The sequence below is a fragment of the Tachypleus tridentatus genome, chromosome 10, assembly GCF_004210375.1.
Source record: "Tachypleus tridentatus isolate NWPU-2018 chromosome 10, ASM421037v1, whole genome shotgun sequence".
In the NCBI taxonomy this organism is placed as follows: domain Eukaryota; kingdom Metazoa; phylum Arthropoda; class Merostomata; order Xiphosura; family Limulidae; genus Tachypleus; species Tachypleus tridentatus.
The window spans coordinates 12,761,493-12,784,015 of record NC_134834.1 but is presented as its reverse complement, the minus strand read 5'-3'; the positions used below and the strand labels follow the sequence as shown (position 1 = coordinate 12,784,015).

Genomic DNA, 22,523 nt, shown 5'->3' with positions numbered 1-22,523 from the left:
AGTAATGGTGTTAATCTCACAATCATAGTTGTCTTATCAACATATATCTAACACTAAAGTAATGGTGTTAATCTCACAACCATAGTTGTCTTATCAACATATACCTAACAGTAGTGTAAAGGTGTTAATCTCACAATCATAGTTGTCTTATCAACATATACCTAACAGTAGTGCAATGGTGTTAATCTCACAATCATAGTTGTCTTATCAACATATACCTAACAGTAGTGTAATGGTGTTAATCTCACAATCATAGTTGTCTTATCAACATATACCTAACAGTAGAGTAATGGTATTAATCTCACAACCATAGTTGTCTTATCAACATATACCTAACAGTAGTGTAATGGTGTTAATCGCACAACCATAGTTGTCTTATCAACATATACCTAACAGTAGTGTAATTGTGTTAAACTCACAATCATAGTTGTCTTATCAACATATACCTAACAGTAGTGTAATGGTGTTAATCTCACAATCATAGTCGTCTTATCAACATATACCTAACAGTAGTGTAATGATGTTAATCTCACAATCATAGTTGTCTTATCAACATATACCTAACAGTAGAGTAATGGTGTTAATCTCACAATCATAGTTGTCTTATCCACATATACCTAACAGTAGCGTAATGGTGTTAATCTCACAACCATAGTTGTCTTATCAACATATACCTAACAGTAGAGTAATGGTGTTAATCTCACAGTCATAGTTGTCTTATCCACATATACCTAACAGTAGCGTAATGGTGTTAATCTCACAACCATAGTTGTCTTATCAACATATACCTAACAGTAGAGTAATGGTGTTAATCTCACAACCATAGTTGTCTTATCAACATATACCTAACAGTAGAGTAATGGTGTTAATCTCACAATCATAGTTGTCTTATCCACATATACCTAACAGTAGCGTAATGGTGTTAATCTCACAACCATAGTTGTCTTATCAACATATACCTAACAGTAGTGTAATGGTGTTAATCTCACAACCATAGTTGTCTTATCAACATATACCTAACAGTAGTGTAATTGTGTTAATCTCACAATCATAGTTGTCTTATCAACATATACCTAACAGTAGTGTAATGGTGTTAATCTCACAATCATAGTCGTCTTATCAACATATACCTAACAGTAGTGTAATGATGTTAATCTCACAATCATAGTTGTCTTATCAACATATACCTAACAGTAGAGTAATGGTGTTAATCTCACAATCATAGTTGTCTTATCCACATATACCTAACAGTAGCGTAATGGTGTTAATCTCACAACCATAGTTGTCTTATCAACATATACCTAACAGTAGTGTAATGGTGTTAATCTCACAATCATAGTTGTCTTATCAACATATACCTAACAGTAGTGTAATGGTGTTAATCTCACAATCATAGTTGTCTTATCAACATATACCTAACAGTAGTGTAATGGTGTTAATCTCACAATCATAGTTGTCTTATCAACATATACCTAACAGTAGAGCAATGGTATTAATCTCACAACCATAGTTGTCTTATCAACATATACCTAACAGTAGTGTAATGGTGTTAATCGCACAACCATAGTTGTCTTATCAACATATACCTAACAGTAGTGTAATGGTGTTAATCTCACAATCATAGTCGTCTTATCAACATATACCTAACAGTAGTGTAATGATGTTAATCTCACAATCATAGTTGTCCTATCAACATATACCTAACACTAGAGTAATGGTGTTAATCTCACAATCATAGTTGTCTTATCCACATATACCTAACAGTAGAGTAATGGTGTTAATCTCACAATCATAGTTGTCTTATCAACATATACCTAACAGTAGAGTAATGGTGTTAATCTCACAATCATAGTTGTCTTATCCACATATACCTAACAGTAGCGTAATGGTGTTAATCTCACAACCATAGTTGTCTTATCAACATATACCTAACAGTAGTGTAATGGTGTTAATCTCACAATCATAGTTGTCTTATCAACATATACCCTAACAGTAGAGCAATGGTGTTAATCTCACAAACCATAGTTGTCTTATCAACATATACCTAACAGTAGAGTAATGGTGTTAATCTCACAATCATAGTTGTCTTATCCACATATACCTAACAGTAGCGTAATGGTGTTAATCTCACAACCATAGTTGTCTTATCAACATATACCTAACAGTAGTGTAATGGTGTTAATCTCACAATCATAGTTGTCTTATCAACATATACCTAACAGTAGAGCAATGGTGTTAATCTCACAACCATAGTTGTCTTATCAACATATACCTAACAGTAGTGTAATGGTGTTAATCTCACAACCATAGTTGTCTTATCAACATATACCTAACAGTAGTGTAATGGTGTTAATCTCACAATCATAGTTGTCTTATCAACATATACCTAACAGTAGTGTAATGGTGTTAATCTCACAATCATAGTCGTCTTATCAACATATACCTAACAGTAGTGTAATGATGTTAATCTCACAATCATAGTTGTCTTATCAACATATACCTAACAGTAGAGTAATGGTGTTAATCTCACAATCACAGTTGTCTTATCCACATATACCTAACAGTAGCGTAATGGTGTTAATCTCACAACCATAGTTGTCTTATCAACATATACCTAACAGTAGAGTAATTGTGTTAATCTCACAACCATAGTTGTCTTATCAACATATACCTAACAGGAGAGTAATGATGTTAATCTCACAACCATAGTTGTCTTATCAACATATACCTAACAGTAGAGTAATGGTGTTAATCTCACAACCATAGTTGTCTTATCAACATATACCTAACAGTAGTGTAATGGTGTTAATCTCACAATCATAGTCGTCTTATCAACATATACCTAACAGTAGTGTAATGGTGTTAATCTCACAATCATAGTTGTCTTATCAACATATACCTAACAGTAGTGTAATGGTGTTAATCTCACAATCATAGTTGTCTTATCAACATATACCTAACAGTAGTGTAATGGTGTTAATCTCACAATCATAGTTGTCTTATCAACATATACCTAACAGTAGAGTAATGGTGTTAATCTCACAATCATAGTTGTCTTATCAACATATACCTAACAGTAGTGTAATGGTGTTAATCTCACAACCATAGTTGTCTTATCAACATATACCTAACAGTAGTGTAATGGTGTTAATCTCACAATCATAGTTGTCTTATCAACATATACCTAACAGTAGAGTAATGGTGTTAATCTCACAATCATAGTCGTCTTATCAACATATACCTAACACTAGTGTAATGGTGTTAATTTTAAGTCCTTGTTACCACTATATCTTATCTTGATTATACTGATACTAGTATGACAGATGTCGACAGTATTTTAACACAGTTCCAGTGGCAGTATAGTGATGCTAGTCCTTCAGTTATGATATTAGCTTATTATACCAACCTACATTATATTTTTAATAATCGTTCCGACACACTTGTTATTTAGGATTATATCCACTAACATTGAAAGTATCTAATCCCACAGTTAAAGTTAGTGTTTAAAAATATATCCGCCTGAAATATCAGTGTCTAATTTCACAGTTAAAGTTAGTGTTTAGAAATATATCCGCCTAAAATATCAATCTAATTTCACAGTTAAAGTTGGTGTTTAGAAATATATCCGCCTGAAATTACAGTGTCTAATTTCACAGTTAAAGTTAGTGTTTAGAAATATATCCGTCTGAAATAACAGTGTCTAATTTCACAGTTAAAGTTAGTGTTTAGAAATATATCCGCCTGAAATATCAGTGTCTAATTTCACAGTTAAAGTTGGTGTTTAGAAATATATCCGCCTGAAATATCAGTGTCTAATTTCACAGTTAAAGTTGGTGTTTAGAAATATATCCGCATGAAATATCAGTGTCTGATTTCACAGTTAAAGTTGGTGTTTAGAAATATATCCACCTGAAATATCAGTGTCTAATTTCACAGTGAAAGTTAGTGTTTAAAAATATATCCGCCTGAAATATCAGTGTCTAATTTCACAGTTAAAGTTAGTGTTTAGAAATATATCCGCCTAAAATATCAATCTAATTTCACAGTTAAAGTTGGTGTTTAGAAATATATCCGCCTGAAATTACAGTGTCTAATTTCACAGTTAAAGTTAGTGTTTAGAAATATATCCGCCTAAAATATCAATCTAATTTCACAGTTAAAGTTAGTTTTAGAAATATATCCGCCTGAAATATCAGTGTCTAATTTTACAGTTAAAGTTAGTGTTTAAAAATATATCCGCCTGAAATATCAGTGTCTAATTTCACAGTTAAAGTTAGTGTTTAGAAATATATCCGCCTAAAATATCAATCTAATTTCACAGTTAAAGTTGGTGTTTAGAAATATATCCGCCTGAAATTAGAGTGTCTAATTTCACAGTTAAAGTTAGTTTTAGAAATATATCCGCCTGAAATATCAGTGTCTAATTTCACAGTTAAAGTTAGTTTTAGAAATATATCCGCCTGAAATATCAGTGTCTAATTTCACAGTTAAAGTTAGTTTTAGAAATATATCCGCCTAAGATATCAATCTAATTTCACAGTTAAAGTTGGTATCTGGAAATATATCCACCTGAAATATCAGTGTCTAATTTCACAGTTAAAGTTAGTGTTTAAAAATATATCCGTCTAAAATATCAGTGTCTAATCCCACAGTCAAAGTTGGTGTTTAGAAATATATCCGCCTAAAATATCAGTGTCTAATCCCACAGCCAAAGGTGATGCTTAGAAACGTATCCACTAACACTTTCTGTGTCTGATCCCACAACCAATGTTGCCATTCGCCTGCATGTGGTATACACGAACGAAGCCAGTCGTGTTAAAGTTCCTGACAACTTATAATAACAATGTACTTTAACTAAATGCGCTTTTTCACAGCTTACCGTGAGAAAAACTTTTGGCCAAAGGTTTTGGCTCTCGGACCCTGAATGTGAAATTAACTTTTGCTATTGAATAATGTTTTCTTACACCTTCAGTACTAACCTTCTTTGTGAAACAAAAAAAAACGTCATTTCTCTTTAATGCATGTTAATCTCCGCCCTCCTGTCACATTCCGTGCCCCCCCGGCAGGTGGATTAAATGTCACGCTTTAAAACGATCGGAGCGCAGCCGAGCCCTGTTCAGCTGTCACAGTTCGTGTTCGTCGGAAAGTAAGCCTTCTCTCTGACCTGTAGGAGTAGCGAAGGTGTGGAAACCTTCTACAAACCGTGTACGGTCTGAGTTACGATGCCATCTGTTTTTCCCAGGGGAGTCTCTACTGCGGATTCATCACCGTTTGAGTGCTACGCGCATTCCCTTGCCACCCCCTGGTGACAAAAACTTGTACCAGGTGACCTGGCACTCGTCGTTCTGTGTCCCGTAAACTGAAGACACCATGCGGACCACTACGATAGCGTGTCCATTTCTGAGAAACTGAGGGTCATTCGTTTTCGTAGACAAAAACTTTGAGGGTCTGAAAGAAAGAAGGACATGATAAATTATTCCACAGAAAGTATCTAAAAGCGACATCTTGCGGTGACCTTCAAGAGCAGGGTGCAGAAGAAATATCCATGTATTAGTTTTCGCGATCCAACACAAATTTCATAATTCGAATGTGAGAGTATCAGACAACTAGGTTCACTACTTGATGTATCCCTAGTGATGGTCATGGTTTCAGTTTCGATGTTTTTCTAACGTTGTGGTTAATAGTGGCGTGTTAGATACGAGCACAAACCTTGGAGAAATGTGGTAAATAGCTGCTCGACAACTACAAGTGTTGTGCTGTTTCAGATCGAAGAGTTAGTTCAAGAAACTAAAAAACAACAACACATTTCATTGTGCCAACACTAGCCACTGACTCAACAGTTAGTTTGAGGAGTTACTATAGCGAATCATTTATTTTAAACACAGAAAGTCCATCATGTAGCTTCGTTCTTAACAAGATTAAGGAAACTAATATTTCTGGTATTCTCTCTCACAAAGACCCGAAATAATATTTTTTTTCCTGTTCGTCGTACACAAGAATTGTTACCTTTACGATAGATATTAATTTCGTGAGTTAAAAGTAAAAAAAAAAAAAAAAAAGTTGATTTCCACGTTAAAATTACTTTGATCTATCTATCGTGTATATCATATAACATGTAGCCTCACCCAGGAACCTAACATGTAGCCTCACCCAGGAACCTAACATGTAGCCTCACCCAGGAACCGAACACGTAGCCTCACCCAGGAACCATGGCCAACACGTGGGAGTAATCCGAGGGTCGCGGGTTCGCGCCCACCATGCTCGCCCTCCCAGCCGTGGGGGTGTGTAATGTTACAGGAACTATTCGTTGGTAAAGAGTAGCCCAAGAGTTGGCGGTGGGTGGTGAACACTGTTTCCCTCACCCAGAACGGCTAGCACTACCACGTAGCCTCACCCAGGAACCTAACACGTAGCCTCACCCAGGAACCTAACACGTAGCCTCACCCAGAAACCTAACATGTAGCCTCACCCAGGAACCTAACATGTAGCCTCACCCAGGAACCTAACATATAGCCTCACCCAGGAACCTAAAGGTTTGGTTAGTTTGGGTTGTTTCGCGTGTGATAAACAAAGGTCTACTTTTCTTATGTGAACCTGCACTAATGACTCAACAGACGCAGGTGTGTACAAAATAACGGGATATTAAACTATGAAACAAGTGTCTGATGTTGTTTGACTACGGGCTTTGAAGGGTACACACACAAAAAAAACTACAGTGCCCATTGAAACACCACTCAACAAATGTTTTATTAACTTTGAAACTGGTTCTTTATATATAAATATAAATTAAATTTCTTCATACTGCAACACATTCAGGAGTGTATAATGTTTTAGTTAAAGTATCAACAGTGCGTTAAAAATATATGCTCTAATGTTGTAAAAATATACAGCTATGCTTTATATATTAGCCAATGATGGTGGTCAGTTTCAGTTACAAAGGTCAATACAATTAAATATAACCTTGAGAACGAAATCGAATAAACCAGAGAAAGTCTGAAAACACGAAAATGTGATTTTGTTAACGGATTAACAATATGTTTATAAAAATATAATCAAAGTACATGAAAACTGATAATTTAGGATTTCAAAAAATCCCAGAATTTAATTAGCCAGCTATGTAAGTGTTTCACACTACAATTAGGGAAAATGTTTCACACTGCCACAGAAAGGAAAAACGTTGCACACTGGTTCAAGGAGTGAAAAGTTTCACTCGTTTGTTTGTGTTTCGAAACATGCTCCAGTTAGCAGATCTTATGCACGTGACCTTCAAAAGTATCATTTTTAGACGCGGCATAACGGCTGATAGAACGTTTCTGAGATTTTCAAGTACAAACTTCACAGCCACGTCATTTCTTGATTGATTTCAGATCTAATTACACTTTTGGACTCAGGAGGTCATACCCTTTCTACTGATGTATTTGATCACGCCCAAGGTCTTATAGGTTAATTCATTCCATTCCTGTCTTAAATAATTTCAGTTTGAGGGTAGGCTGGTATATATCCTCATGAGTAACAAAATCGAATCGGCATTGTTGGCAAACAAAAATATAGCTCTTAAAAAGGTCTCACAGATTAATTTACCCTAATTCTGCCCAAAAGGATTTCAAGTAGGAAACCATTGTTTATCTCGATTTTTGTTTCTAGTTCAATAGTTTATCTTTCTCCGACAGACAATAAATATATTTAGAATTTTCCCAGCAAACAGTTTGTTTGTTTCGAATTTCGCGCAAAGCTACACGAAGGGTATCTGCGCTAGACGTACTTAATTTAACAGTGTAAGACTAGAGGAAAGGCAGCTAGTCATCACCATCCACCGCCACCTCTTGGGCTACTCTTTTATCAACGAATAGTGGGATTGGCCGTCACTTTATAACGTCCCCACGGCTGAAAAGGCTAATATGTTTGGTGTGATGGGGATTTGAACCCGCGACATTCAGATTACCAGTCGAGCCTTCTAACCTCCTGGACATACATACTGTGTATGTTTAAAACTTCTCTCGTACACAGTATGTATGTTTAAAACTTCTCTCGTACACAGTGTGTATGTTTACAACTTCTCTCGTACACAGTGTGTATGTTTAAAACTTCTCTCGTACACAGTATGTATGTTTAAAACTTCTCTAGTATACAGTGTGTATGTTTAAAACTTCTCTCGTACACAGTGTTTACAACTTCTCTCGTACACAGTGTCTATGTTTAAAACTTCTCTCGTACACAGTGTCTATGTTTAAAACTTCTCTCGTACACAGTGTGTATGTTTAAAACTTCTCTCGTCCACAGTGTGTATGTTTACAACTTCTCTCGTACACAGTGTGTATGTTTAAAACTTCTCTAGTATACAGTGTGTATGTTTACAACTTCTCTCGTACACAGTGTGTATGTTTAAAACTTCTCTCGTACACAGTGTGTATGTTTAAAACTTCTCTAGTATACAGTGTGTATGTTTACAACTTCTTTCGTACACAGTGTGTATGTTTAAAACTTCTCTCGTACACAGTGTGTATGTTTAAAACTTCTCTTGTACACAGTGTGTATGTTTAAAACTTCTCGAGTACACAGTGTGTATGTTTAAAACTTCTCTCGTACACAGTGTTTACAACTTCTTTCGTACACAGTGTGTATGTTTACAACTTCTTTCGTACACAGTGTGTATGTTTAAAACTTCTCTCGTACACAGTTTGTATGTTTAAAACTTCTCGAGTACACAGTGTGTATGTTTAAAACTTCTCTCGTACACAGTGTGTATGTTTAAAACTTCTTTTGTACACAGTGTGTATGTTTAAAACTTCTCGAGTACACAGTGTGTATGTTTAAAACTTCTCGAGTACACAATCTTCACTTTTTAAATTACTGACGATCGTGTCTGAAACAACACTTCAATTAGAGTAAACCTGAAATTCCACAAAAATATTTGTACCATTGGTTTGGGTGTTGTTGTTATGATAAATGTGTGTCTTGGAAAACAGACTTAATATAACTGGTTGTACAATGACCCGAATGAGGCGGTTTCAAAGTGACCTCTTAGTTTATTGACTCCTACTTAATTAGAACGGTCCTGCTTACTTCAAATGGCTGATATATATTTGTGTTTATGGAAATATATTAGCCACAATGTTGAATGTACTGTAAAAATAAAATGGTCTAAAGGTAAGGTCGCACACTTTAACAGTGACTTAAGGAAATTCCTGGATGGTGAGCTCGGACATTACGGATATTGTACAAATGAAATCACCGGAATATGAGCTCGGAAATCATGGATATAGTATGAATTAAATCACCTGAAGGTAAGCTCGGACATTATGCATATTGTACAGATTAAGTCACCAAAAAGTGAAGTCATGTGTCACGGATATTGTACAAAGGAAATCACCGGAATATGATCTCGGAAATCACGGATATAGTATGAATTAAATCACCTGAAGGTAAGCTCGGACATTACAGATACTGTACAGATTAAGTCACCAAAAAGTGAAGTCATGTGTCACGGATATTGTACAAAGGAAATCACCAGAAGATAAACTCATGTATCACAGATACTAAACGAATGTAACCAACTGAGTGTGAACTCGCGTCACGGATACTACACATCTGTAATAATCACGAACAGTGGATTGTTATAATCCTCACGGAATGATATCACCAAACGTGAATGAACACCATACACACACACAAACACAAATAATCCAATAACTGAGAAGGAAAATCAAAAGTACTGGACAAGAGAGACCACCTGATGTCCAGCTTGCATTACACGTATAAAGAGTCCACTTCAATTTGTTCCGTAGATGAGGTTAGTCTTCAGAGCATGAGAGTTGACAAGGCAACAGCTGTCTTGACAGAACTTTACCAACGCGTAAGTTAGATCTTTAAACATATACACTCGGCCGTTTGAATCTAAGGTGATGTGATTTATAGCTTCTTTGAGGATACAAGAATATACAGTCACCGTATACGTTTAACATAAATTTTCCAATGCAACCTATTTTTACACAGGCGTAATTTACGTAATTCTGAAATCAAACGCGACTTCTGCTTCTTATATAAAGACATTTGTTATGCATAACTGTAAAGAATTCGCCTGAAAAACAAACAAACAATAACACGATATCTGTTTAACGTTGTTTCTCTCTATTCTATAACTCTGGTCTGAGAGTTTTTTTGTTCAACCACGTAATAACAATAATTGTTTCTAACGTAAGAAAATGGGTGAAATACAACATAAAACAGCGACGAATAAAAAGAATGAAACTCAGTTTAGGTTCTCAATTTTCACATTATGAAGTGTGGTGATGAGAAATGAAATAACGAATCGCAGTCTCGAGCAGCAAGTTTGTTTTTTTAAATTTCGCGCAAAGCTACTCACGGGCTATCTGCGTCAGCCGTCCCTAATTTAGCAGTGTAAGACTAGATGGAAGGCAGCTAGTTATTACCATCCACCAGCAAATTCTTATGCTACTCTTTTACCAACGAATATTGGGATTGGCCGTAACATTATAACGCCCCCACGGCTAAAAGGGCGAGCATGTTTGGTGTGACGGGGATTTGAACCCGCGACCCTCGGATTACAAGTCAAGTATCTTAACCACCTGGCTATGCCGGGCCCGAGCATAAAGACCGAAATACTGTGATTTATTTTAGCGAATTAGCTTCTTCTTGGTGATGTGATTTTTATATACCCAGGAAATCCCTGGCGAGAAACCTGTACTACTATTGATAGCATCGTGATCAGTTTGTTTGGTTTTAGAAAAAATGTCACGCAAAGCTACACAAGGGACGATACATAATAAGGTTGAGCAAAAGCCAATAACACCAAACGCCAATTCTTGAGTTATTCTTATCTGGTTAATTTAAGAACCATCTTTATAATTTACCCACGCCTAAAGAGAGAAGTGCGATACTGCAACAACGGGATTCGAACCGTGAACACTGATTCAAGTTCAGGGCATGCTTGTAGCTAAGCCCCCGCTTGATAACTTGTTTCATTTGTATACAGATTTTAAGGAAGAAGTATTGTCAGACTGAAAGGTCACCAGCACGAACGTACAGTTACCGTGATAACGTTTACAATACTGCGATTTTCTTATTGGTCGCCGGAGAAAATACATATGGCACTGTTATTGGTTAATAGATCCGTGACGTTTCCTATTTGCTCTTGAGATTCATATATATTTAAAACTCTGAACTTGAAAATACCCGGATGTTAATATTTTACTAAAAATCGTTTCGTTCCGTAGCTCATAATGGTACAGCCAAAAGTCACATAGACAAGTGTGACTGTGATATACGGGGAAGGAGTCACTTCCTTACTCCCGTCCTTTAAGGAAGTGACGTCGGTGGAAGTCATACTGGGGCTATTAACGTAATGGTCAATGTTGCTTTGAGTGGTAACTAACAGATATACTAGACAAGTAACATACGGGACACTGATAAAGGAGATAAGTGATTTTGTTACACATCGGCGCTGTCATCAAGCCTGTTAGGAACCACTTGAATACACCCCACCCCACCCTCCGAAAATACAGTGTATATTTGTTGTCGTTTTGTAATACATGTGATGTATTTAAATAAGTCATGTCGGTCCTTCAACTGATGTCTAGTCTAAACTATCTCACAAGTAGCACTTAACTTTAATGTATAATCAACATTCTAGCGTAAAACTTACAAGGCTTGTGGATAGATAACCTACATTAACATATAATTCACCTCGTCACATATCTTAGTGTCTAGCTCAGAACGTGTTTAACCGCACAGTTAACTCAATAAGTCGTACCATTTTATATATTTCTGTATAACTCACGAACGTTTACGGACCTAAACCTACCTTAAACTATATTTCACCTCGTTTCATATTTTAATACAATTCACAATGTTTTACAACGTGATGTGTTTATGAACATGCTTATAACTCAGTGAACACCTGTTTTATTCTGTAAGACTTACGTGTGTGTAAAATGCTACAATGACCGGAATGTTGAACATAGATTCAGCGTTAATTTATAGAGAAAAAATACCTTATTCATTTTGGAGGGTGGGAGGTAGTGTTATTGATGCTATTATTTGGAATGGGGTCAGAGGACAATTATTTAGTTGATAAATTCGGTCAAATGAGAATTCACATTGGAACTGACGCAGTCTTTAAAATACCTACATTTCTCGGACTTAGATTAAATTTTTAACAGGTTTCGTATCTGACATCCAGAGGGCAGTGACAGAAATATCCATCTCGTTTATCTCTGCAAAAATATTATTAATAAAACAAGAACGAAATAACAATTATTAACCGTTTCTGAAACATTAAGAATGAAATACATTAATTAATCCGATTAAAATAAGTAACACGTTAAAAATATGCAATTAGAACTTAACAATCTTCTCTTACTTACTTACTTAAGATTTTCTAAGCACAATTACTAGCAGTACTTAACTACTTACCTATGCAGTTAGTTGACTATTAACAGGAACTCAACTAATAAGCACTTTAAATTTACGCTTAGATTTTCCAATGTCATTAGACACTAACAATCCACTCACCTTGTATAGTCAGTTCTACAGTAGACATTGTTGTTCCTGATAAAACACGAAGGATGACGGTCCAGCAAAGCTTGACATACACAACACCTGAGGCAGTGGGCATGCCACGATTGACCATTGACTTTAAGCAGAAACCGGTCAGTAATACGTTGGTCACAAACGTAGCAGTGATCTTGTTCTGTCTAGGGGAAAGTAAAGGATGAATGTTTCTTTTATAGATTCTTGCTGTAGAAATAAACATTTTAATAGAACACTAGTTTATAATCATATTTGTATTTAGTGTATCTATTTCTTGGTAAGCACGTGTCGTTTTCGCTGTAAATCCTTTAAGTGGCTTTGGTCTGTCACGAAGAATCGATAATATATAATTTTTTCGCAATGAAAAGATAAACGAACAATCTTCGTAACTTGTTGCTAAGCCTTATAACTGTCGCGTTTTCAAATATGCACCACCGTCGCACGTTCACAACAAATAATATTATTACTATTATTTGACTATTTTAAAAATAAATAATGAAGCATATATATAAATATTAAAAGATAAAATATTTAATAATTTATGATACCATGTAGTATTTCCGTGTGCAATTTATAACAAATATTTTGATATAGGCAGTAAAACAAAGACTGTGGAAGCCAAATATATATTGAAACGAGTATAACTTAAATTCTTTTACTTAATAGCTGTTAGGCCTTTAAAAAAAACACGTAATAATTTAGAATAGAGTAAATATTTTAACCCGATCCATTAATAGCTCTAGGCTTTTAAGAATAATTGCAAGCAATTATTTTACAGATTTATCAAATTCGCGAATATGGCTCCTAAACTGGAAGTCATTAGGCCTATAAAATTATTATTCCATGTTAAAACGTATTGTCTATGATTATTGGCATCGTGGATCTGTAAATAATTACACGGATTCAACATCTGTAATTAATTATCTTCAGATAGTACGGAGTAACTACTTGGCCTAAAAAAACATACAGCAGCTCTAACAGTTTTTCATTCTTGTAGAGATTACTGCCTAACTATTCACTACAATACTAGAGATTTGCTTTCTTTTACGGCCTAACTCATTCTTTATTAGGTTATTTTGATTATATGTGGTCCAGGGACATTAATTATTTAATGTTGTCCTTTGATACCTTGGTTATTCTCTTTCAGCACTTTAGGCCTAGTTTGAGCTGAAAAGGCTGTTGTGTATTTTAATTGTCCTGTTGTGTATTGTTAACAATTCTATATTATTGTGTACTTCACTTGTTCTGTATTGTTGTATACTGTTAACTGTTCTGTATTATTGTTTGTTTGTTTTTGAATTTCGCACAAAGCTACACGAGGGCTATCAGCGCTAGCCGTCCCTAATCTAGCAGTGTAAGGCTAGAGGGGAGGCAGCTAGTCATCACCACCCACCGCTAACTCTTAGACTATTCTTTTACAAACGAATAGTGGGATTGACCGCCACATTATAATGCCCCCACGGCTGAAAACGCAAGCATGTTTGATGCGACCGGGATTCGAACCCGCAACCATCGGATTGAGAATTATTACAAAAAAAACTGTTAAAACAGACTGAAGTTATCTGTAGGGAAGAAAACATATTTTCTTCAGAAGAAGAACAGATGTGTATATTATCACATGGTAATCATAAGTTTCAGTCTTTTATCCAGAGGCACCAATATGCAGCATATTCCTGAGAAAGGAAATTTTGTATTTATTTTGTGTATTGTCAACAAAAAAAACTGTTAAAACAGACTGAAGTTATCTGTAGGGAAGAAAACATATTTTCTTCAGAAGAAGAACAGATGTGTATATTATCACATGGTAATCATAAGTTTCAGTCTTTTATCCAGAGGCACCAATATGCAGCATATTCCTGAGAAAGGAAATTTTGTATTTATTTTGTGTATTGTCAGTTGTGTACAGAATAGTTTAGTTGTGTTGTCAGGTTTTCACACTAGTAACTACTTATTAGCCTTCACTATATGTTGTGGCAGAAATAATACAACTATGTATTACACAATGTAACAAAATGTTTACTTTTTCTTGTTCCTGGACAGAAAGTGTTATTTCCCAATTGCTTATGCCTAAAGTAAGTGGAAAAGACCTATTGTTCTCTTCAAACTTTACTTTTGTGACCTGAGAAATGAAATTTTCAAATTTACCCATTTTCCAGAATATTCCAGGAAGATTCAGGGCTGAGTAGTTGGTAGAGAATTTTCTCGAACTTACACGAATTTTCAAAAACTTTCTAGAATGTTGTAGAACTTACGAGAATTTTCTAGAATTTTCCATAGTAATATACGTACAGGGGCTTACCACTCAACCCTTCAGTTTAGTTCTAGCTGTCTAAGTGAACACATAGACCTCTCTGATTTTATCAGAGATGGCATCAAGAAGCTACAAGCATTCTCCAGACACATTTTGCTATGTATGTGGTCAATTTATCAAGACAAGAGCGAAAAAGTACTCTGTGACAGCATCTATTAAAATGTGTGAAGCCTACAAGGTATATTTCAGCATGTCTGTCAGGGATCAAGACAAACCCTGGGCACATCATTTCACCCGCGAGCACTGCAAAAAAACTCTAGAAGGTAAGACGAACAATTTTCGCTTGCTTGAGTCGTAAGATTTTATATTATCCAAATTTCAGACCTTTAAAATTTAAATATCTTCTTTTAATTTCCAATAGTATAGAAAAAATATCACATATAAAATATTTTGTATGAACCTCTTACACATTAGTTGTGGATGAAATATATTTATTCTTCATAATAATTTTATTTTGCTCTTTTGCAGGATGTTACAGAGGGGAAAAGAGAGCCATGAAGTTCGCTATGGATGGGAGGTTATCGAAGACTTCAAAATGGTGGCATTCCTGATGGGTCTCCAAGAAGGCTTTCCCAAGTTTCCCTGTTATCTTTGACTTTGGGACAACAGGAACACCGCAGCGCACTACAATCTCGAAAAACTGTTCACTTCTAAACATTTTTGTTCATTTTTGTATAACTTTAGTATAAATACATGTAAATCTTGATACATATGTTGTTTTATTCAGACCTCATGTAGGGCCTGGCATGGCCAAGCGTGTAAGGCGTGCGACTCGTAATCCGAGGGTCGCGGGTTCGAGCCCGCGTCGCGCTAAACATGCTCGCCCTCCCAGCCGTGGGAACGTATAATGTGACGGTCAATCCCACTATTCGTTGGTAAAAGAGTAGCCCAAGAGTTGGCGGTGGGTGGTGATGACTAGCTGCCTTCCCTCTAGTCTTACACTGCTAAATTAGGGACGGCTAGCACAGATAGCCCTCGAGTAGCTTTGTGTGAAATTCCAAAACAAACAGACCTCATGTAAATGAAAATGCGCAGATTTGCCCGTTTTTACATATAAAATAGGTTAATTTCTAAATTTCATTATCCAGGTCACAAAAGCAAAGTTTGAAGGGAATAATGGCCATTTTCTGTACTTTTACAACATAAGCAATTAAGAAATAGCACATTCTATCCAGTAGCACAGTTTGTGTTATATAGTGTTATTATTCGTTATATTCCTTGTTTAAACAACGTAATTACGTAATATTATACGGTCCGGTATGGCCAGGTGGTTAGACCACTCGACTCGTAATTTGAGGGTTGCTGGTTAGGTTAGAATCCCCGGCACATCAAAAATGCTCGTATTTTCAGCAGTGGAGTCGTTATAATGTGACAGCCAATCCCACTATTCTTTGGTAAAAGAGTTGCCTAATAGTTTGCGGTAGGTGGTAATGTCTAGCTGCCTTTCCTCTCGTCTTACACTACTAAATTAGGGACGTCTAGCGCAGATAGCCCTCGTGTAGCTTTGGGCAAAAATTCCAAGCACACACGAAAACGTAATATTATTCACTATATCTTGCAGAGATACAATTACCACCGACAGCAAAGAAATACATGTCACACTTACGCACATTTATGGCAATGTTGTGTTTTTTCTTCTATCACCAAAACTGAACTTCAGCAAGAGAAAATGAGGCTTAGTCTACTTTTCGATTTTCCACTCGTAACTGAGATCGATGGTTTTCGAGGAACTCCACCCTCCACCCTTAGTAACCCAGAAAAAGGGCGAATCGAATAAGAAGACCGATTCACCACCACAACAACTGGTTTCGTTCTTCGGTTTCCACTTTTTTCTGGGTCAGTGACGAGGGTTGAATTTCCTGAATCCCATCTATCTCAGTGACAGGTGGTAAATCCATGTACAGACTAGGCCTCTCGATTCTTTCCTTCAAAAATCACAGTTTTCTGATGAGAGAGAAAAAATAAATAAATTTCATTAAATAGCTTGTTGGTTGAAGAGTTTATAAGATGGAGCTTGTTGCCCTAATTGTGTCCACAGCTCAGATACATCTGTAATATTATGTTACTTCTATATATGAAAAGCAAGTTACAATTCAAGTGTCAGAAATACATAAAAACTGTGAACATTGTTCAAATCAAGAGCCGGAGGAGTTCAAAGTTTCGTTAGAAATATAACATAAAACTATTTTGAAAGTTTTTAGTAATATAACATGAAACTGTATTTAGAGTTCAAAGTTTCTTTAGTAATATGACGGAAAACGTTATTCAGAGTTCAAAATTTCATTAGAAATATAACATAAAACTATTCAGAGCTAAAGTTACATTAGAAATATAACATAAAACTATTCAGAGCTAAAGTTTCATTAGAAATATAACATAAAACTCTATTAATAGTTTCTTTAGTAATATAACATAACATAAAACTCGACTCAGAGTTTCTTTAGTAATATAACATAACATGAAACTCGACTCAGAGTTTCTTTAGTAATATAACATGACATAAAACTCTATTCAGAATTTCTTTAGTAATACAACATGATATAAAACTCTATTCAGTGTTCACAGTCTCTTTATTAATATAACATAACATAAAACGCTATTCAGAGTTTCTTTAGTAATATAACATGATATAAAGCTCTATTCAGAGTTGAGTTTCTTTAGTAATATAACATGACATAAAGCTCTATTCAGAGTTTCTTTAGTAACACAACATGACATAAAACTCTATTCAGAGTTTCTTTAGTAATATAACATGACATAAAGCTCTATTCAGAGTTTCTTTAGTAATACAACATGACATAAAACTCTATTCAGAGTTTCTTTAGTAAAATAGCATGACATAAAACTCTATTCAGAGTTTCTTTAGTAATATAACATGACATAAAACTCTATTCAGAGTTTCTTTAGTAATATAACATAACATAAAACTCGACTAGAGTTTCTTTAGTAATATAACATGACATAAAACTCTATTCAGAGTTCAGAGTTTCTTTAGTAATATAACATAACATAAAACTCTATTCAGAGTTCAGAGTAATATAACATAACATAAACTCTACTCAGAGTTCAGAGATTCTTTAGTAATATAACATAACATAAAGCTTTACTAAGAGTTCAGAGATTCTTTAGTAATATAACATAACACAAAGCTCTACTAAGAGTTCAGAGTTTCTTTAGTAATATAACATAACATAAAGCTCTACTAAGAGTTCAGAGATTCTTTAGTAACATAACATAACATAACATAACATAAAGCTCTACTAAGAGTTCAGAGATTCTTTAGTAATATAACATAACATAAAGCTCTACTAAGAGTTCAGAGATTCTTTAGTAATATAACGTAACATAAAGCTCTACTAAGAGTTCAGAGATTCTTTAGTAATATAACATAACATAAAGCTCTACTAAGAGTTCAGAGATTCTTTAGTAATATATCATAACATAAACTCTACTAAGAGTTCAGAGATTCTTTAGTAATATAACATAACATAAACTCTACTCAGAGTTCAGAGATTCTTTAGTAATATAACATAACATAAACTCTACTAAGAGTTCAGAGATTCTCTAGTAATATAACATAACATAAACTCTACTCAGAGTTCAGAGATTCTTTAGTAATATAACATAACATAAACTCTACTCAGAGTTCAGAGATTCTTTAGTAATATAAATAAAGGTTCATTCCGAGTTCTTTAATAATAAAAGATAAAAGTTTACTCAGAGGTCAAAGATTATTTTGCCCTCTCTCTGCTAACTTAACTGTTGTTTCTTTTGTGAAAGCACTTTAAATAGGATATTCTATACTATCTCTTTGATTGGCCAAAATTAAATATCCACTGTTTCGCTTCTCGCTGTTTCTAATAATTCTCAGTCTAATGCATTTGCAAACATCAGCAAAGATTTATTTTATATTTAACTATAGAATATAGAATGCAGTATAGTCACTGCATAGTCTACGATAATTTAGCTTCTTAAGTAGACAGATAAAAAAAAACAACTATACAAAGTTACTGTCTAAACTATAAAGGATAAATAGCTTAGAAAGAGAGCTTGCTGCTGGCTGAATACACAGTAACCTGCCTCGTGCATGACTGTGGTTTTATTGTGTATAACAGTAGAAGTTACTCCGACTTTAGTGTCAAAGCATTGACTCAGTCTAATCCTTGTCAGATAAACATATGAATCTCACTCAACCGTCTGGCGACCCTCTTTATTGGGGAGAGTAATTCAACCGTTACTAACGTTTTCAATATTTCAATGTCAAGTCATTTCTTATCTTTGTGTCTTGACAATCACTAAGTCCGATTCATCGAAGCTCTTTCTTTCCCATATTTTGTACATGATGTGTAGGCATGTTTCGGTTTGAGCCAATCAAGGCAAATATTAGAAATCTGTCATAATCACACGTGACAAGCTCTGTAAAAACCAGTAATTAGACTACATTACGTGACAACGGGGAATAAGAAGCGACAACAAATAGAGATGGTATACATAACCTATACTTCCTCATTAGGCCTCTGTCGGACTTCCCTTCCTAAGCCTACTTAACGCACCTTGCCTATTGTTTGGAATACAAGGAGTGCGACTGTTTGGAAACTACAATACGAACGTGTGGGGTCGAACTTGTTCGCAGGCAAGTCACGTGTTGTAGACGCATGGAATCTTACTGTTTTGATCTTACACAATATCAATCTGTCATTGGTCGCCTTGGACAGACTTGTAAAACACGTCTGTTTTATGGAAACGTTAAATCTAAGGGAAAGAAACCGTAATACAACCATTTTCATACCTTTGTAAACGACCAGACCATAGTCAACTGTTGTCGTACATTTAATAATGACAAAAACAAAAAACAGAATTAAGAATATAACCTATCCAGAGTGAAGGGGTTTACACAGTGGTGGGGATACATTATATAGGTATCCATCCTGAGTGAATGGGGTCTACATAGTGGTGGGGATACATTATATAGGTATACATCCAGAGTGAATGGGTCTACACAGTGGTGGGGATACATCATATAGGTGTACATCCAGAGTGAAGGGGTCTACATAGTGGTGGGGATACATTATATAGGTATCCATCCTGAGTGAATGGGGTCTACATAGTGGTGGGGATAGATCATATAGGTGTACATCCAGAGTGAAGGGGTCTACATAGTGGTGGGGATAGATCATATAGGTGTACATCCAGAGTGAAGGGGTCTACATAGTGGTGGGGATACATTATATAGGTATACATCCAGAGTGAAGGGTCTACATAGTGGTGGGGATACATCATATAGGTGTACATCCAGAGTGAAGGGGTCTACATAGTGGTGGGGATACATTATATAGGTATACATCCAGAGTGAATGGGTCTACACAGTGGTGGGGATACATTATATAGGTATCCATCCTGAGTGAATGGGGTCTACATAGTGGTGGGGATACATTATATAGGTATACATCCAGAGTGAAGGGGTCTACATAGTGGTGGGGATACATCATATAGGTGTACATCCAGAGTGAAGGGGTCTACATAGTGGTGGGGATACATTATATAGGTATACATCCAGAGTGAAGGGGTCTACATAGTGGTGGGGATACATTATATAGGTGTACATCCAGAGTGAATGGGTCTACACAGTGGTGGGGATACATTATATAGGTATCCATCCAGAGTGAATGGGGTCTACACTGTGAAGGTACATTATATAGGTATACATCCAGAGTGAATGGGGTCTACACAGTGGTGGGGATACATTATATAGGTATACATCCAGAGTGAAGGGGTCTACATAGTGGTGGGGATACATCATATAGGTGTACATCCAGAGTGAAGGGGTCTACATAGTGGTGGGGATACATTATATAGGTATACATCCAGAGTGAAGGGGTCTACATAGTGGTGGGGATACATTATATAGGTGTACATCCAGAGTGAATGGGTCTACACAGTGGTGGGGATACATTATATAGGTATCCATCCAGAGTGAATGGGGTCTACACTGTGAAGGTACATTATATAGGTATACATCCAGAGTGAATGGGGTCTACACAGTGGTGGAGATACATTATATAGGTATCCATTCTGAGTGAATAGGGTCTACACAGTGGTGGGGATACATCATCTAGATACCAATCCGGAATGAGTGTGGTCCACACTTTTAAAATAATGCATTGTTTATCGTATATCAAGCTCTGTACACTGTATAACCTCATTTGTATAACCATAAATGCTCAAGGCCAGTATCTCAGCCGCCTTTCACCCTATGATACCTTACTGTCATTTAATTAAACTTCAACTGATCAATTATTATAACAGCAAAAAAAAAAATGTTTATACAATATCTTAAAGCTTACGCCAACCTTAGCACCATAAAATACGTCCGATAGAAAAGTCGTACACTGACCATAGAAGCAAAGTGTTCTTGTAAAAAGATGAAGTTTGTATCTCAACAAAAAAACAAACAAACACAGGTTGAGAAACCGCTTTCCTGCCTCAAAACTTTTGTACAAAACTACACAAAGTTCCATCTAATTTTCAAACTAATAAACGACACGGAAGGTAACTAGATAACGGCAGCCGCCGTTAACACTTCGGCTACTGATTTACATATGTACGATTAATGTAAGTTGAGCCATCACTCTCAAAGCTGTAAACTAGCGTATTTTTGAACCACGAGTTACGAACCATGGACCCTCGGATTAGCAGTTTTAGCACGCCTCCTCCTCAGACAAAACCAAGTATGACAATAACTAGACTGTATTCGTGAAAATCAGTTGCTGTAAAAGGAACAATATATCGTCGTAACTCCAGGTGAGGTCCGGCATGGTCAAGCGTGTTAAGGCACTAGACTCGTAATCCGAGAGTCGCGGATTCGAATCCCGGTCGCACCAAACATGCTCGCCCTCCCAGCCGTGGGGGCTTTATAATGTTACTGTCAATCCCACTATTCGTTGGTAAAAGAGTAGTCCAAGAGTTGGCGGTGGGTGGTGATGACTAGCCGCCTTCCTTCTAGCCTTACACTGCTAAATTAGGAACGGCTAGCGCAGATAGCCCTCGTGTAGCTTTGCGCGAAATTCAAAACAAACAAACACATTCGAGGTGAATACGATTTATTTTTCAACAAATCTATTACCGGCGCAGATAGCCTAGTTGCTTTGCGCCATGAAACACCAAACCGACCAATCTTTTACTTAGGTTATTCTTGATTAAAGTTAATTGTTTAAAAATGTTGTTATGACAACAAAGACCACTGCTTCTTAGGACTTAATTTCAGCAATGTTTGTCAAATACAACGTATTATAAAATAAATCGTTCGGGCAACATACAAGTAATCTTAGTGTTTGTTAGTAATCAAGCGCATAGGTACACAATGGGACATATGTACTCTGCTAACCACGGGTATCGAAACCAGAATTCCAGCGTTTAAGTCCGCTGTGCCACTGGGGTATTTGTTTATAAAGATATCCAGTTTTGAAAGGCTTGTCGTGAAAGAAAACTTGGCTTAATCAAAGCATAATTAAGAGATTTTAAACATGGTTTACTTACCATAATAATTTGTAAATATGTATTTCGGGTCCCCAGCTTACCGGCTTAAAACGAAAAAAATTCGGGGTTCGAGTTCCCGAGATGGAGAAAGCGCAGGTGGCTGACGGTGTAGAATTATGTTAAATCA

The 22,523-nt window shown here is 35.9% G+C and overlaps 1 protein-coding gene across 1 annotated transcript in view; it reads right to left on the bottom strand.

The window, feature by feature from the left end:
• The window catches only part of LOC143227963 (LIM/homeobox protein Awh-like), a 161,870-nt gene that overhangs the window by 25,972 nt on the left and 113,375 nt on the right, over positions 1-22,523 (bottom strand). The window contains exon 2 of the mRNA XM_076459314.1: positions 12,532-12,713. Within this exon, the coding sequence (XP_076315429.1) occupies positions 12,532-12,713 (182 nt within the window). The remainder of the gene's footprint in view (positions 1-12,531; positions 12,714-22,523) is intronic.